Source organism: Pseudonaja textilis, chromosome 14 (assembly GCF_049901715.1).
Source record: "Pseudonaja textilis isolate UNSWEBS1 chromosome 14, rPseTex1.2, whole genome shotgun sequence".
Lineage (NCBI taxonomy): Eukaryota > Metazoa > Chordata > Lepidosauria > Squamata > Elapidae > Pseudonaja > Pseudonaja textilis.
The window spans coordinates 9,376,991-9,395,679 of NC_142003.1; the positions used below are offsets into that span (position 1 = coordinate 9,376,991).

The following is an 18,689-nucleotide window of genomic DNA, read 5'->3' on the forward strand; positions in this document are numbered from 1 at the left end:
ATTAGTGGTGATATTCTTTTTTTTTTTTTTTTACTACCGGTTGTGTGGGCATGGCTTGGTGGGCGTGGTGTAACTTGATGGGAGTGGCTTGGTGGGCATGGCTTGGTGGGCGTGGCAGGGGAAAGTTACTACAAATCCCCCTTCCCTCTCCACCCCTCTAACCTGCTTTCCAGCTCTGTTGTCCTGTGCGGGGCAACCAAAAAGACCCAGCCAATCAGCTGGGACTCAGGGGGCGGAGAAGAGATGGGGGTGGGGCCAGTCAGAAGTGCTATTTGCCGGTTCTCTGAACGACTCAAAATTTCCGCTACTGGTTCTATGGAACCGGTCAGAACCGGCTGAATCCCACCTCTGACCTGTATATGGAAGAACTGCTGTACGGAATGAGAAGGGGAATGAGAAATAAAGTCTGCTGTATTTGTAAAAATATGTATGGTCATCAATTATTGTTTTGCAGAGGCTTTTTGATCTGTTCCCGAGGCCTGTTTGCTCTCTCGGCTGCTATTTTCCTGGATATTAATTTTACTGCCCTTTTATATCAAATGTTCTGGGGTGCTTTTGGGGGACATCACAATATGAGCTTTATAACTGAAACACAATTGACTTTTTTTATTCGCTTAGGCCTCGCAATAAATGTGTCAGTGCTACTGTTGTTTCCACCCCCGCCCACCCAAACTCCTATTTTTTCTTTCTTTTTGGTCCTGTTCTGATATTTATCTCACTGTTTTATTTTGCGTGTTTGCACGAAACATATGTTTTCATTCACCGTTTGCTTTAATTATTCACTGATTATTGTTTTAACCTACTGTTTTTAAACCACAGTCATATGTTCATTGTAAACAGCTGAGAGAGCTCTTTTTTAATGAGAGTTGCTGTACATTAAAGTTGTTCAATTAAATTATTATTTTTTTTTTAAAAAAAACCCTGAGCCATCTTTTAAATTACTAATGATAGTTTTGACCCCGTTTCTGGGTGCTATTCTTACTGGAAGAGATGCGGAGAAAGTCACCTTGGATGATCAGGGCTTGGAAATCAGATCTCTGAACGAGAAACCCAAAGCAATCTGAGCATGTTTAGTCTTGAGAAAAAGATCAGCGAAGGGTATATGATGACATTTTTCAAGTACATGAAAGACTTAAGGCGTACAACAACCTGTTCCCTCTCCTCTCATCCACTGTGCAGGACACTGGCTAAGCTTATTGGAAGTTAAAACCCACCACCCCACTCCTAGAGAAATGAAATATTTTAGGATATATTTAAAAGGCAGAATATTTCCCCTAAAAGAGAAGTAGGAACTCAGAGAGGAAGGAACTCCGCCCCCTCCCTCACCTGTGTGCCATTATTAAATTATTATATTATATATCAAATTATATTATTATTAAAGGAGCTTCTGTGGTGTAGTGGTTAGAGGGCAGCACTGCAAGCTACTTCTGCAGCCAGCTGCCAACTGTTTGGCAGTTCAAATCCCACCAGGCTCAAGGTTGACTCAGCCTTCCATCTTTCCAAGGTGGATAAAATGAGGACTCAAATTGTTGGGGGCAAGAGGCTGACTCTGTAAACTGTTTAAAGAGGGCTGTAAAGCACTATAAAGTGGTATATAAGTCTAAGGGCTATTGCTATTTTCCTTCCTTCCTTCCATGGTGCGCAGTGGTTAGAATGCAGCATTGCAGACTAAGTCTGCTCACTGCCAGCAGTTCGATTCTCACCAGGCTCAAGGTTGACTCAGCCTTCCGTCCTTCCGAGGTCGGTAAAACAAGGACCCAGATTGTTGGGGGAAAGAGGCTGATTCTGTAAACCGCTTAGAGAGGGCTGTAAAAGCACTGGGAAGCAGTACAGAAGTCTAAGTGCTATTGCTAGTGCTCTTCCTTTTCTCCTTCCTTCCTTCCTTCCTTCCTTCCTTCCTTCCTTCCTTCCTTCCTTCCTTCCCTTTCTCATTCTCCTTCCTGGTGGCGCAGTGGTTAAAATGCAGTATTGCAGGCTAATTCTGCCCACTGCCTGCAGTTCAATTCTCACCAGGCTGAAGGTTTTGACTCAGCTTTCCCTCCTTCGAAGGTGGGTCAAATGAGGACCCAGATTGTTGGCGGAAGATAGGCTGACTCTGTAAACCGCTTAGAGAGGGCTGGAAAGCCCTATAAAGCGGTATATAAGTCAAAGTGCTATTGCTATTAGGGCTTGGGCCAGAAGTGAACCCGATGGGTATTTCTTCCAACACAAGTCCACAAGTCTTCAAGCTGCCAAAGTTGGAGACCCGTGGATTATTAGGAGGCCTTCAAAGGTCCCTTCCAGCCGCATGGCTCTATAACTCTACGAACGCCTGCTTTAACGGCCCTCTCCCTGTGCTGCATTGCACCGCAAAGGCAAAGGAACACAAAGAATCAACTCCAAAATGCCAACTCCGTCATTCAGCTAGCAAAGAAAACACCCCGTGTGAGGGTCACCCCGCTCTTTGCGAGCACAGATCTTTCTGAAGCTGGACAGAGGGTATTTTCTCTCTCTCTCTCTCTCTCCCAGAGACGTTGCTTGATGTGGCTTCATATGCCAGAGGCAACTGGAGAAATAAAACAGCCCTTGATCATTAAAGCGTCTGTACGGTTAGTTATTAATAAGTCTGGGATCTGGCTTCTCCCAAAACAGTCAGAGGCTGGCAGGCAGGCAGGCAAACGCTGAAAAAAGCTGCGTCTAGCAGAGAGGGGGACAGAGATATGAAACGTCTATCCGAGGGAGCTTGGGGTCCTTTTATTTACAGGCCCCCAATGCACCCTGGGTCTCAAACCAAAGATTGTGGGAGTCGTTTTTTCAGCCAGGTGTTTGGACTGATACTTTTTTGGGGGGGGGCCTGCAGGAGGGGTGTCCATGTGATGGGGCCATGTTGGGAACAAGCCTAGACTTACGACCACAATTGTGTGCCCCCAATTTTTGTTACTAAAAGAGACGTTTCTTTCTGGGTTTTGCCCCGTTTTACGACTTTCCTTGCCACAGTTGTTCAGTGAATCACTGCAGTTCTTCAGTTAGTAACAGGGTTGTTGTTAAGTGATGCTCACCTCTGCTCCTTGGTCAAAGGAGCCAGCGTTCCCTGAAGACCATTTCCGTGGTAATGTGGCCCGCATGGCTCTATGCCAAAAGGGCACACGAACGCAGCTACCTTCCCACTGAAAGTGGTACCTATTTATCTACTTGCATTTGCCTGCTTTCAAACTGCTCAGTGGACAGGAGCTAGAGTAAGGAACGGGAGCTCTCCCTGTTGCGTGGCACTCGGGTCTCGAGCCCAGGCTGTCAGCTTACAAGCTGACAAGCTCAGAGTCTTTAACCACAGAGCTGTCGGAGCCCTTTAAAGGAAACTACTCAGGAGAAATGCTCTGTGGTCAATGTCAACTCATAAAATATCTCTGTGGTCTTTTTACAGTTGCCAACAGAAAGTGAGGGGGCTGCAGTACAGCAGCTTGCAAACCAAAAGTGCATTCCATTAATATTTTCAAAGATAGTAACGAGGCGACTGAATTCTCTGCTGGGCACAATTCTAACTGGAGAGCATGATTGATGACTCTGGGCTATGGAGGTGTCCCATTGGGGAATATGAATTACGATAAACCCAGGGGGTGGGGGGAAACCAGGGTCAAGGGTGACAATTAATGCTTTGTCTCAGAGTCAGCTACACCCAGGCAGTGCCGGCATGTTAACTCCCAATAAATCCTTTCGAAGTTTTGGAAGTTTGGCTCGAGAGTCATGATTTAAATGGGGGTGACTGCCGGAATCCTGACAGTCTTCTTGGATCCCAGGAAGGTCAGGACAGGTAACCAAGCCAGAGTTGGGTGTGTAAGAGCAATACCGATCTATGCTACAAACAAGAGGTGTAGGTGGCCACTCACCTCTTGACAGAAGGAGACGATGTTCTCCCAGAGGGCTTTGGCCTCCCCTTCATCTGTCTGCCGTCGCTTCTCCACGTGCATGCTCTCGTGCCGCCGTAACGGCTTGATGCTCTTGCGCTGGGCCATGTAGACTTGAGGAGTGTGGCAGGCGAGGCAGTGCTTGGCCTTCAGCTCGTTGAGGAGGGTGCAAGCGGGGCACGCCCACTGGCTGGCTCGGTCAGGGGTGACGGGGGTCTGCATGGGGAAGAGACGGGCAACTTTGCGGGCGGAAGGAACTCGGGTGCCACAAGCCGCACACCTGCCTTTGTCAGAGCCACATTCGGGGCACTTGGGAGCCGGGTCCGGCTGCAAGCTGTGTTCCTGGAAGCCGTGCAGTTTGGAGGAGCCGCAGGCTTTGCACTTCTGGGAAGCGGTGGGGTTCTTCAAGGTGCACTTGGAACAGGACCAGGTGGTGAAGTCGGGGCTGGAGGGCCCGCAGGGTGTAAAACGAACGGAGTCCCCCGTCACGTCAATGGTGTCGCTGCCCTTCTGGGTGCTGCAGGCCTCGCAGGCCTCACTCCCCGAGGTGTTGACCAGCGAGCAGGTGCTGCATTGCCAGGGGGTCACGCTGACGTCCATTTCTTCCTCCAGCATGCTCAGCCGCTTGGTTGCCATCATCTCCTGGAAGCGAATGGCCTTCTGCACAGGGGTTGGCGGAGAAGCCGGTTGGGAAGCTTCCACAGCCGGCGGCTGGAGTTGCGGGGGCACCTCTCGGCGGCTACGAGGAACAGGGTTGTTCTGGAGACCTGGGGAGAAAAGGCTGAAGGCTGCCATCTTCTGGCTCTCTTCCTCCACAAGGGCAGGGCCTTGATTGGCGGCCGGGTGGCCCTCAGGGGTCTCGGTGGCGGAAGCGATCTGGAAACCGGCGGGCGTGATGATTTCCGGGACCACCAGGGCCTCTGGAGGGATCTTGGGCAGGGAGAGCTTGCGGGGGCCTCCGCAGGCCGAGCAGGAATTCGCGACGGGAGTGTTGTGGAGGGTGCAACGTTGGCAGGCCCAGCCCTCCTCCAGCTCTGCCTCTTGGGGGCTCTTCCCCTCCAAGTCCTCAACGGGGCTCTCTATCTGGGGCACCTCCTCCTTGCCACCGGCTTTGGGTTCCACTAGGACGGTGGATTTCGGCAGGACCCCGTTGAGGATTGGCAGAGGGGAGCCTCCTGGCCCGGGTTCTGGAGTGAAGCCGCACACCTCGCAGGCCTCTTTGCCCACAAAATTCCGGAAGGTGCATCGTGCGCAGGCCCACTTCTGCTCTTCCACGCTCAGGCGCAAGATTTGATTGAGGTCGGGCTTCTGGCGGGGGGCCTCGCAGATGGAGCATTGGCGCTGTCCCACGGGGTTCAGGAAAGTACAGCGGGTGCAGGACCATTCCCGCACAGTGGCCATAGAACCAGAAGAGTGGGTGTGGCTGGAAGAGAAGAAGAAGAAGAAGAAGGGAGAGGGCCGTTAGAGGACACAGCGAAAAGGTTCCCACGAAGGAGGAGAAAGGTACCAGAATCATCACGATAAAATCGGACACTGGGGTACCAGTGTCCCTCAAGATAGTCTGGACTCCCAGCAACTCCAGCCAGTTGGCAATGAGGGGGTGAACCCAGAGGTGGTCTTCAGCCGGTTCTGACCAGTTCTGGAGAAGCGGTAGTGGAGATTTTGAGTAGTTTGGAGAACCGGCAAATCCCACCTCTGACTGGCCCCACCAACCCCATCTAGGCTCCGCCTCCCCTTGAGTCCCAGCTGATTGGCTGGGTCTTCTTTTGTTGCCCTACACAGGAGAACGGAGCTGGAAAGCAGGTTAGTGGGGTGGGGAGGGAATGGAGATTTTGCAGTATCCTTCCCCTGCCATGCCCACCAAGCCATGCCACGCCATGCCTGCCAAGCCACACTCACAGAACCGGTAGTAAAAAAATTTGAATCCCACCACTGGGTGAAGTTAAATGGTACTTCACAGTATTTCCCAGTTTCCCCAATCCAACTTGGAGGTCGAGATCTATAAAGGAGAATATTTGCCACTCAAGATTGATATGAAGGGTCCTTTGGTGTTCTCTGAACTGGGTGGTTTTCTTGCAGATGTTTCATTACCCAACTAGGTAACATCATCAGGGCTCTGATAGCATTACTTGGTTGGGTAATGAAACGTCAGCCAGTAAACCACATAGCTGAGAGAGCACGAAGGACCCCATAAGATGAGATCTAGCAAAGCTGAAGTATGGTGGGGGCATTTCTGGAAACATCCACAGATCAAAGGTCCTTCTGTTTACAAAAGTTTCTTAGAGTAATAATCCCACGCAATCCTCCACACAGCAGTTATTCAACACCACACAAATGTCTGCAGTGCTTCATGCACGCCTTCATATAAATCTTGAAAAGCACATCAGTTATCTTTTTGAAGAAAGAACCAAACTGAGATATGGGCAGTAGGGTCATGGCTACAACTCACTAGGAACTTTGGGAAGGAAGGAAATTTGTGATAAGCAGCTCTGAAGCCACTATCTGTCCCAGATGTCTTTAACTTGGGTTCCTGCAAATCCATTGGGCTACAATTGCCAGAAAGCTTCGTGCGAAGTAGTTGGGAACAGCGGCACATAAGACTTGTGGCTCTAGTCCTTAGAAGATGACTTTCTGGGGAAAAGCTCCTCCAAGGAAGCAAGGAAAGGACAATCTGGAATGACTACCCCAAGGGTCTTCAAACTTGGCAAGTTTAAGACTTGTGGACTTCAACTCCCAGAATTCCTGAGCTAACATGACCGGAGGAGGAATTCTGGGAGTTGAAGTCCACAAGTCTTAAAGAGGTCAAGTTTGAAGACCCCTGGACTGCACGAAGAACATCTTTTTCTCCAGGCATGGTGGCTCAAAACCACTCCAATTTCAGGAGGAGGCTGAAGGTCTCCAGCTAGCAAGTTCACACCCTCTCTAGCCAGCAGGTCCCATCAGAGAATGTTCCCCTGATCTGCTCCTCCTCCCGTCATCATACGAGGTGGCTGTCTACCTCCCATCCAGATCGGCCAACCTTACCAACGATGACTTCGGAAACTGCTATTCATAATATTTAAAGATCAAAGAAAGGCTGCAGCTCTTTGGGATGCAAAGCAGATTATTCCAGACTCAGCTCTGGCTTCTTCTCAACCCACGTCTTTGCCAGAGGGTGCTTCTTGCAGGGGAGGGGGGGAATCTGCTATTTATACTCCGAGGCTGCAGGTGACGTGACATGACATGTCAAAGAAGGATGGAAGAGGTGCAGACCTAGGCCTTTCCCATGAAAGACCACCCCACAGTTGGCACCCCTGGCATCAGAGGAAAGAGTCTCCATATTCCATTCTGAGGTTTTTCAAGGGCATTTGCTTGATCAGAGACCAAAACAGAAAGATATTAAGCAAACTCCAATCAGCAGAGTCCTTTTATTCTTCTTCGGGAGTTAACTGATGTTCTAGAAAAATCCTGCTTCAATTATTCAGCCTTGGGTTTCTTACTCAGACTTTCTGGGTTGCTCACGCCAGCGCACAAGTCCCACTGGCCCAGCACCCAGATAGTCATAGCTAGAAACAGCTCTCGAGGTGTGTTCACCATTGCTAATCTTCAAAATTTGGGGGCTCGTAAGCGCTAAATCTGGTGAGGCGACAACCTGCAGTTCTGAGGCTTAGAGAAGACATTTATCTGAGCACATCAAAGGCCAACCAGAAGCTATAAACAAGTTGGACAGGGGACAGGAAGACATCTAGAGTTAAAAATCAGCAGCATATTATGATTTGGGTTGTTTTTTTTAAAAAAAAAAACTTTTTTAAGACTTTGGAAAAAGTGCAGAGAAGACGAACAATCTGGAGACTAAAACCTATGAAGAACAGACGCAGGATTTGGGAATGGCTAGTCTAGAGAAAAGGGCCGGGGAGGGACAGGAGAGCAGCATTCCAATATTTGGGGGGCTGCCCCAAAGAAGAGGGAGTCAAGCTGTTCTCCAAAGCACCTGAAGGCAGGACAAGAAACAACCGATGGAAACTAATCAAGGAGAGAAGTAACCGGAAATTAAGGACCAATTTCCTGACAGTGAGAAGAATTGATCAGGAGAACAGCTTTGCCTTCAGAAGTTGTGGGGGCTCCATCACTGGAGGTTTTTTCAGGAGAGACTGGACAGCCGCTTGTCTGGAATAGTGTAGGGTCTCCTGCTTGAGTGGGTGGTGGTGGTGGTGGTGGTGGACTAGATCCAACCAAGTCTCTAATTCTAATTCTATTCTACTCTATTCTTCATTCCAATAGTCTGGTCTGGTCTGGTCTGGTCTGTTCCGTTCCGTTCCGTTCCATTCCATTCCATTGTACTGCTATTCTGTTCTGCTCTGCTCTGCTCTGCTCTGCTCTGCTCTATTTCTATTCTATTCTATTCTATTCTATTCTATTCTATTCTATTCTATTCTATTCTATTCTATTCTATTCCATTCCATCTTCTATTCTTTCCTATTCTATTTATGCTATTCTATTCCATTTCATTCCCCTATTCTATTCTATTCTATTCTATTCTATTCTATTCTATTCTATTCTATTCTATTCTATTCTATTCTATTCTATTCTACCTTCTATTCTATGCTATTCTATTCCACTTCATTCCCCTATTCTATTCTATTCTATTCTATTCTATTCTATTCTATTCTATTCTATTCTATTCTATTCTATTCTATTCTATTCTATTCTATTCTATTCTATTCTATTCTTTCCTATTCTATTCTATGCTATTCTATTCCATTTCATTCCTCTATTCTATTCTATTCTATTCTATTCTATTCTATTCTATTCTATTCTATTCCATTCCATTCCATTCCATTCCATTCCATTCTTCAAATCCGTTCCAATCCAATGATCTATTCTATTGAGCTTGCAAAAGGCAAATTATTTCTACCTAGGTGACGACATGCTTCCTTGCAATGAAGACTGTAACCCAGCTGAGCGATTATCTGGAAGTCTTCTGCTAAGTACCCTATTTCTGAATAGGGATCTGGAGAGTCGGACTCATGGGGAATGTGGGCAGGTGAGGGCTAAGGTGATAAATGGGCTGTCATACCTGTCGGCGCCTGTGGGAAAGTGGGTGCTGAAGTCAGAGGCAGGTTGTGGCTCATGAATGCGAGACCAACACACGAGCCTTTGCAAACCACCATGCTGCATGGAATACATTTTTGAAAATTGCTGATTTAACTCTTTCAGATAAATTCTCCTTGGACATTTCCAAATGGTGTTTATAAAATGTGTACAATCGCCAAATGCATTGATTTTTTTTTTTTAAAAAAGGGAAAATTACCTAGCAGATTAAGCCTCCATAAAAGCAAGGAATGACACCTAATTTCCATTTGTGCTCCCAATGAAAGATGGCAACCTATAAAACTACAGTTATTTCTGCGTGCTTGCAGAAGAGAGAAAAATATTTTTTTTTAAAGAAAATGTGCAAAAAAAATAAAAAAGCAAACTCCACCATCACTGCCATCCCAGCAATTTGAGAAAATAAGGGAGGGGTTGCAATTAACTGCCTAACACAGTCCTGTGTATTTTATGGCCCTTTGGCCACATCCTGCCTTTTGGCTGTCCCTCTACGGCATAGGTGAGGTCAGTTGGAAATTAGAAATCAAATGTAAATAAGCATATATGCCATGCATGTAATACAGTGCAATTGCTTTTATTACAAAGGTGACTGCTGAATGGTTGGAAGGGACCTTGGAGGTCTTCTAGTCCAGCCCCTTGCTCAATCTGGAGACCCTATACCATTTCAGACAAATGGCTGTCCAGTCTCTTCTTAAATAGCCACCAGTGACAGAGCGCCCATGACTTCTGGCCCAAAGTCACCCAGTCGGTTTTTGGCTCAAAATCATCCAGCTGGCTTTCATGTGTAAGGTGGGACTAGAATTCACTATCTCTTGGTCAGTGGTGGGATTCAAATTTTTTTTACTACCGGTTCTGTGGGCCTGGCTTGGTGGGGTAAGGATGCTGCAAAATCCCCCTTCCCTCCCCACCCAACTAACCTGCTTTCCAGCTCCGTTCTCCTGTGCAGGGCAACCAAAGAAGACCCAGCCGATCAGCTGGGACTCAAGGGGAGTCAGAGAAGAGATGGGTTAGAGCCGTGATGGCGAACCTATGGCACGTGTGCCACAGGTGGCACGCAGAACCATTTGTGCCAGCACATGAGCTTCAGGCAAACTTACCTCACTGAGCATGCGCGCGCCTCAAAGTTGATTTTTGGCCGCTTTGAGGCCTTTTTTGGCCTCCCAGAGGGTTCAGGAAGGCCTCTGTAGGCTGAAAACTAAGCCTGTTTCGTCACTTCCTGTTTTTCCGGGAATACTGGAAGCGACAAAACGGGCCTAGTTTTTCGGCCTGAAAAGCCTGTCGAAACCTTCCTGAAGCCTCTGGGAGGCCAAAAAAGGCCTCAAACCGGCCAAAAATCAACTGTGAGGTGCAGTGCAGTTAAGGTGGCAGGGGCGGAGTGGGGGGATTGCACGCGCATGCGTAGGGGGTGTGGAGGATGCGCATTGTCTTCTGGATGCTGGCACGCGAGCGCAAGCGTGCACAATTTTTGACACAGGAGCCCAAAAAGGTTAGCCGCCACTGGGTTAGAGGTAGTATTTGCTGGTTCTCCGAACTACTCAGAACCAGCTGAATACCACCTCTGCTCCTGGTTTCTAAGCCTGGTGGCTTTCCCCATTAGGGACCAAACAACTTTTTCCTTGTCTCCTCCCTCTGCTGTTTTTTTACCTCTCCTCTCTACCTTTCTCATTTCCACTTGCTCAATTGCTTTCAAACCCCAAGGTGCTACTGGCCTAGTTACAAGACCTTGATGCCTGCCACACTCAACCTGTCTGACTGCATCAGAGAAGGAACGGGAAGGGGGAATCTCTTGGCTATCCATACTCCACTCTGCCTTAGTCCTGGAAGGTCTTCTTCTACCAGGAGCCCAGTTAAACTACGTCCACCAGAAGGGTCAAGGAACCCCACGACGTCCGCAGGCAGCTAGCCATGATAAAGGCGACATCGTAGGCCTACTGAACCAGCATCTGCTGAGATCCTCCTGCTGGTAATCAGCAATTTCTCTGCTTTTCTTTATTAAATCAACCTGCCTTGATGATGCCAATCATAATTAGCAAGGGACGACAGACATCAAACAACCCGCTGATGAAAGCCCAACATTCTGCACCGTTAACTTTGAAACCACAAAGAGAGGCTGTTCTGGCAGTGTGAAGGGCTCCAAATTAGGCAGGCCAACCCCTCCCCAGTTGCACAACTTCTCTGATGTTTATCCCACATCCTGGTTATCATAGCTGTTTCATTACACAGCTTATTCAGGGTTCTCCAAAATGTGATCGTGGATATTTGCAGAGCTGAGGCAGTATCGTGGTCAAGAGAGCAAGCCATGGATGATCCTCACCTCTAGCTTAACGAGATCCAAGCTACGCGCTCACCAGAGTAACTTTTTCTAACATTTTCCACAATAAATAAAAGTTTTCCACAATAAATAATTGACCAGGGTGTTCAACAGAAGTCTCAGAGCTGTAGCCGTAATGCCTCTGAAGAGTTTTTATAGATCTATAATGTAGGCTTGGGGTAGGTAGGTTGGTAGGTAAGTAAATAGAGATAGATAGAGAGATAGATAGAGATATAGATTGATAAATAGATAGATGATAGATATAGACAGATATAGATGATAGATAGATAGATAGATAGATAGATAGATAGATAGATAGATAGATAGATATAGAAATATATGTAGATGATACAGTTATAGATATAGAGTGTGTGTGTAGGCTTGCGGATATGTGTGTATGTGTGTGTGTGTATCCATATAATTTGTTGAAAGACAATAATTGGACTCATTTAATTCTCCAAACTTGGAAACTTTAAGACTTATGGACTTCAATTCCCAGCATGGCTGGCTGGAGAATTTTGGGAGTTGAAGTCCACAGGACTTAAAGTCACCAAGTTTGGAGACTCCTGGACTAATGCCATCCAGAGAAATTCAACAGTGAAGGTCAACCTGGGTCTTCCTGATGTAAATCCAATTAAATACTTTAACCGTTATGCTACACTGCCTCTTGGTAAGTACACTGTTAATTCCCTACTCGCATAGTTACCCACAATAGTAACCTCTGACAATTTTTTACACCCCACGAACATTAATCATGAAGTCAAGACTGTAAATCAAAGATACCACAAAATATTTTCTACAAAGATAGCTGGCTTTTGCAGCGAGCCTATTTTTAAGTTCTATCTTAAATTTTGGTGCATTCTGCAGTCCTAGATTGGTTTTTCGTGAAGTTTTTAAAAACGTGTTGTCTGCTGTCTTAAGGCGTGGCCGTTCAGGCATCCCAACAAATTAAATAAATATATCCAGTGTGATTGCAACACCGCCGTAGTACTCATGACTATGGAGCAAATACTGTATAGGTAGTCCTCAGCTTATAACTATTCATTTAGCGACATTAAAAAAAAGCGACATAAGACAGATTTTCTCAGATTTAGGAACTTTGCAGCATCCTCACAATCACGTGGTCAAAATTTGGGTGCTTGGCAACCGGCATGTAATTTATGATGGTTTGCGTGTTCCATTGAATCATGTGATTATCGTTTGCTACCTTCCCAACAGGTGCCGGATGAAAGAAGGCGAAGAATGTCCTCAAACTGGACCTGATTCACTTAACAACAGCCTCGCTTAGCAATGGAAATTCTGCAGTTATAAGTCGAGGATCACATTTATGGGGAAAGAGAGAAAGACTGCCATCCGTTTTCAAAGTAGGCAGAACCGTTGTTCTCTTCCGCATCTTTTATTTCCCCAGCGACCCGAGAGTCTGCCAGCTAAGCTAACTTCCCCAAAAATCAAAGCTGCAAATACAAATAGCTTGGCCGTAGTCTTGGACTAGCAATATCTTAATAAAACAGTCAAAATGGTGTGTGTGCGTGTGTCAGTGCTGCACAGTTTTGCTCTGCCAACACTAACATCACACAGTATAATCCTTTCAGCTAGAATGCTGGTGCATGTCACAGAATTTTTATATACCGAAGGCAATAAATATAAACATTAGTTACATAGCAATATATACATACACACACACACACACACACACACACACACACACACACACACAATAAAAGACTGCAATGATATCTCAACTGGAGAGAAGTCATTGCAAAATCCACACCTCCCCAAATCATGTGTTCAATTGACTCAAGCAGTTTCACAAGAGTGTAAGGGGCAAGTCCTTGACTTACGACCACAACCGAGCCCCAAATTTCTGTCGTCCAAGTGAGACGCTGGTTATGCGAATTTTGCCCCGTTTTCACGACCTTTCTTGCCACCGTTGTTGAGCGGATCACTGCAGTTGGTAAGTTAGTAACCCGGCTGTTAAATGAATCTGGCTTTCCCCCCACTTTGACTTGGCCAGTCAGAGAGGACGCGAAAGGGGATCACATGACCTCCCTGGAACACGGACACGGTCATAAATATGAACCGGTTGCCAAATGTCTCAATTTTGATCCCTTGACCATGGGGGCGGCTGCAAAGGTTCGTAACGGTGAAAAAATAGTTGTAAGTCTCTGTTTTCAGTGCTGTTGTAACTTTTGAACGGCCACTAAATGAACCCAGAGATGGTATTCAGCCGGTTCTGACCGGTTATGGAGAACCGGTAGTGGAAATTTTGAGTAGTTCAGAGAACCGGCAAATCCCACCTCTAACCCATCTATTCTCTGCCTCCCATGGAGTCCCAGCTGATCGGCTGGGTCTTCTTTTGTTGCCCTGTACAGGAGAACAGAGCTGGAAAGCAGGTTAGTGGAGTGGGGAGGGAATGGAGATTTTGCAGTATCCTTCCCCCCCGGAATGGGGAGGGAATGGGGATTTTGCAGTCTCCTTCCTCAGCCACGTCCACCAAGCCACGCCCACAGGACCGATAGTAAAAAAAAATTGAATCCCGCCACTGAATGAACCATTCTAAGTTGAAGACCACCTGTAATCTTTCTGTACCTGGCAGGTTTTTCATTTTTCTTCATGAACTGCTGAGGACACAGAAGCAAGCTCTGATAAACACCCACAAATATTTAAGATGGGTAAAATGCCTTTCGATAAACCACTGCAATAAAACTTTCTCCAAAAGCTCGGTCTGTCTCAGGCATTTGACTAAGTTCAGGTTGTAGCTTACCAGTTCCCTTGGTTTAATGCAAGCCATTGATTGCTTGATTGACTGATTGATAGATTTGGCTTGATTTCTATAGCCACTCACTTCAGCAAAGGACTTTGGGCAGCTCACAATTCAAAACATGCTATTAAAATTTTCAAAACATTTAATGGAAGGTCACCTCAGCCTCCACAACGGATGAGCGGCTGCAAAAACTGATGGAGTTAAAGCAGAGATGGCCAAACTTACTGCTCGGATCAAAGAAAACATCACAAACGCTTTTACTGCGGACGTGGAAACCACTTCTGGACTTTCTGCTTGAGGTGATGAAACTCTGACCTTGGATTTTACCGATTAGATATATTTGCTGTTACAGAAATGGCTAGTTTCTATTAGTATGAAAAAGTAAAAAGTTGAGGGTAGATCTTAATGCCTTATTCAACTACATCAAAGGAGTCCAAGTCAATGTCTTTTTTTTTCTTTTTTTAAAAAAATGCATATGTAAGAGAAAAAGAAAATAGTAACGTATGTGCTAATAACAGTGGTAGTGGTACAACGGAATGGTTTTAATCAAACTTATCTTTATGTTGGCTTATTTATAATCCTGTTAATTATACTGACATACTTATAATTATAAACCATCTTTGTTTAATTTATACATAGCCATAATCTTTCTTCATCTAATTTCTATCTCTTATCTCTAACCACTCATAAAATCTGTCCCATGTTAAGTAATATTTTGTGTCTCCTTGGTCTTTTAATTTCAATGTCAATCTATCCATTTCTTTACAGTCCAATATTCTTTTTCTTTTTCCCTTCCTTTCTCCCACTATTCAGTTCCCTTTTTCCTTCCCTAATTTCCTTAATATTTGCTTTTGTATACTTTGCATGTTATATTATAAACTAATAAAACTATATACATAATTTGAAGGGAAAAAAAAGCTTCAAAATCCATTAAAACAGTAAAGAGCATTAAAGCCGTAAAAGAAATCATTAAAACGTCTTATTCGTAACCATTATTGGTTGCTTTGGAGACAATCCAGATGTTTGCAATTCGGCTAGAATGCCTCTCTATCTGGATGGGAACAGTCTGTTGGCATCAGGCTGGCTTTGACTCAGGTGAATTGCTTAAGTAATTCTTGCTTCCAGAAGTTGTGGATATTTCAACCCTGGAGGTTTTAAAGAAGAGACTGGACTGAAATGGTAATTTGTCTGTAATGGTATAGAATTTTTGGCTTCAGTTGGACTAGAATATTTCCAAAGTCCCTTCCTACTCTGTAATTATGTTAAATATCACCTGTAGCTTCTAGCTTCTTTGCAACTGCCTTATTTCTCAACTACTTGGCCTATGAGATGTATCCCTACGGAAGGTATTCCGATACTCCATATTACTCGGCCATGTTTTCCCACGCCATTAAAAGCAAGGTAAGTTAACAGAGCCCCTGGTGGTGCAGTCGTTAGAATGGAGCATGGCAGGCTAATTCTGCCGACTGCCAGCAGTTCGATCCTGTCTGGCTCAAGGTTGACTCAGCCTCCTATCCTTCCGAAGAGGGGAAAAGGAGGACCCAGATAGTTGGCGGCGATAGGCTGATTCTGTAAACCCGCTTAGAGAGGGCTGTAAAAGCACTCTGAAGCGGTATATAAGTCAAAGAGCTATTGCTAAGTATTGTCTACAACTGACAGCAAATTAGAACATCCATTGGCCAGTTCACACTTTTGTTTGGATTCCCAACTGGCACTGTTCACAAAAATAGACCATTCACACAAAGCAGTCGTTTCCCAATACAATTCAGCTGACAATGTATTGTCAGTACTGATTACTCAGTACATGAGCAAGAACGTACCACGTTATCTCCAAAGCTTCGTGGAGTCCCACTGATAATTCCAACAGCTTTCCCGGAGTTCAGCCTTGCTAAAATTCACCGTCAAACTCTCCACCACCCCTCCTTTCAAGAACAGGGCAGCAGAAACTTGAAAAGAGCGCAATTCACAGCTGGACCACATCCCTTTGAGGCTCAAGGATTTCTGAATGAAATGTGAGCTTTTCCTACGTCTATCTCATTTTAGACACTAAACGTTTCCTTCCTGTGGCCACCCTATTACGCTTTCTTGCGCAGGAATTTAGAAAACCGGAGTCTAAAAATATTCAGCACCAAAGTGGAGAGTTTAGTTGGGCACTGCTAAGGGTGGAATAATTTTGAAGAATCTGAGGGCCTTCCAAATTTTCCCTCTTTTATCCAAGCTGTTTTGTCCACTTCTTTTCATAAATTAAGTTCTGCTTTTCTGAAAATTCCCTAGCCTCCTTGCCTCACACTGTAAATGTCAATGATACAATCTTTAATTGTACAGAATCCTTTTTTCCCCCCCACCAAAAAAAAAATTCTGGGAGAGGAACTAAACGTAACTCAGTGCCAAAACAACAACAACAACACACAACTACTTCTTAGTGAAGGAGAAGAGACAGTGACGGAAACACAGAGCATTCCAATCTTCTTCTGCCCAGTTTCTGCAGCTTTGCTTTACATAAATCTGAGATAAATCTAAACCACGGTGAATCACCAGAGCTAAACAAACTCACATGTTCGGGGACAGCATGCTAGAGAGCCTGGGGAGAAATAAAAAAGGAGAATGAATCAGCTTGCCAGTGCCAAGATAAGGGCCTGCGGTCTATTAACCCTTGCTCTCCTTCCTCAAATGCTGCCACTGCTAAAAAATAAAATAAAATAATCTAGGGAAAGATGTTTAGCTGGTATTCAATCTGAGGTTCTACCTCATTGCTTCAAAGAAAGCAGCAGATGAATCAAAAGCAAGGATGGTTCTTGAAATTCTATGGAAAACGATAAAATTAGGATTTCCAATTTGCATGGCAGGCTAAATTCAGTTTTCCTGGACTGCTGAACAGCTGCCATGCTGGCAAACAGCTAAGCGGAAGGCACAGCTGTGAAAAATATGAGTCAGTTATTGAAAAACCATGACACCGAAAACAATGCTGTCCTTTGGGCTGGCTTGCAACTGCCCCCATAGTCTGTCACGGTATTGTAGCTCTGAAACTATGAGATCTGGGGGGTCTTTAGTGGTTATGTTGCAGTTGGACCAGGTAGACCTATAGCCCATCCCCAGGTAACTGTCTGGGAAGGTTTGGGCCAATCGCTTTTTCCCACTTCACTTCAAAAGACTGTGGTGGGGAAAATAAAAACTAGTAGGGTGTGTTATGTGTAATATTAATCAATATTTGAGGGGCCACCACCACCAAGAAAGGGGAGACAACTTATATTCCAAAGCACCAGAAGGCAAGACAAGAAGCAATGGACACAAACTATAAGAGGTCTGTAAGGGGCATGCATAAGCACACCAACGTGCCTACCATCCCTGTTTTAATGTTCCCTTTCATTCGTATCTATTTCATGTATTAATAATCATGTTTATACTTATATATACTATCAAACGCATGCTTCACAAAATAAATAAATAAAAAATACAAATAAACTAAGGAGAAACTTCCTAACAGTGAGGACAATTAACGAGTGGAAAAGCTTGCCTTCCGAAGTGATGGGTGCTCCAACACTGGAGGTTTTTAAGAAAAGACTGGACGGCCACTTGGTATAGGGTCCCCTTGCTTAGTAGAGGGTTGGACTAGAAGACCTCCAAGGTCCCTTCCTACTCTGTTATTCTATTATTCTGGGTCAACCTGTTTTCCAAAGCACTAGGAAGGCAAGACAAGAAACAATGGATGGAAACTAATCCAGGAGAGAAGCAACCTGGGATTAAGGAGAAACTCCTAATGGTGAGGACAATTAACCAGTGGAAGGACTTGCTTTAGGAAGGAAGGAAGGAAGGAAGGAAGGAAGGAAGGAAGGAAGGAAGGAAGGAAGGTTTTAAAGAAGAGATTGGACAACCATTTGTCTGAAATGGTATATGGTTTCCTGCATGAGCAGGGGGTTGGACTAGACGACCTCCGAGGTCCTGCAAAACAGTGGAATACGCATTCAATCTGAATATTCCACAAAGCAAAAAGCCCACTGTTAGCAGGAAACAGGTTGAGAGGTTGTTCTCGAATTCCACAGCAAAGAATTTAGGCAAAGCAGATAAACATGGTAGATCTTTGCCAAGTTTCAACCTTTTCGACTTGAATGCCCAGGGATTAAGGGCTTTTTTTCATGTTTCGCTTCCCCTTCCGTGTGTTTTAAGATTGGTTGCGCTTTTTTAAGTGTGACTTTGTTTGTTTCACCCACCCAGAGTCAGGTTAATGTGAGATGGGCGTCCATAGAAATGTGTTAAATAAATAAAGGAGTTCCTAGGAATTTAACAGATTGGCATTCATTTGGCACCCAAGGCTGCCTCGTAAAATATTACTAGCCATTTGCAATTGCTGGTTTGCGTATTTTGAATGCATGTCATTAATATGACTTGCACAACATTCTCTTTGACAAGGCAAACATAGCAACACATTTATTCCTCATTTATTTTCAGAACGCTCCTTGCTTGCCAATGTGAAAAATCCTTGACAAACTGTGAAGTCTAAAAATTCAGACTCTTTCTTTTGTGATCTCACACAATGTTTGCTCTTTCGCCAACAGTAAAATAGAAATGAAGGGACTTTAAAGAGAGAAGTACACACTAGCCATGGTCGATCCCAAATAACTTTGAATTTTGGACATTTATCTACCTA

General features: G+C 45.1%; 1 protein-coding gene across 7 annotated transcripts in view; it reads right to left on the reverse strand.

The window, feature by feature from the left end:
- CAPN15 (calpain 15) overlaps positions 1-18,689 on the reverse strand; it is a 114,286-nt gene that overhangs the window by 23,390 nt on the left and 72,207 nt on the right. For all 7 annotated transcript variants that reach the window (XR_015739529.1, XM_087912450.1, XM_087912455.1 and 4 more), the window contains one exon: positions 3,864-5,304. Coding sequence is in view for 6 of the 7 variants with exons in the window: in XM_087912450.1 (XP_087768576.1) it covers positions 3,864-5,304 (1,441 nt within the window). In the remaining variant the exon portion in view is untranslated. The remainder of the gene's footprint in view (positions 1-3,863; positions 5,305-18,689) is intronic.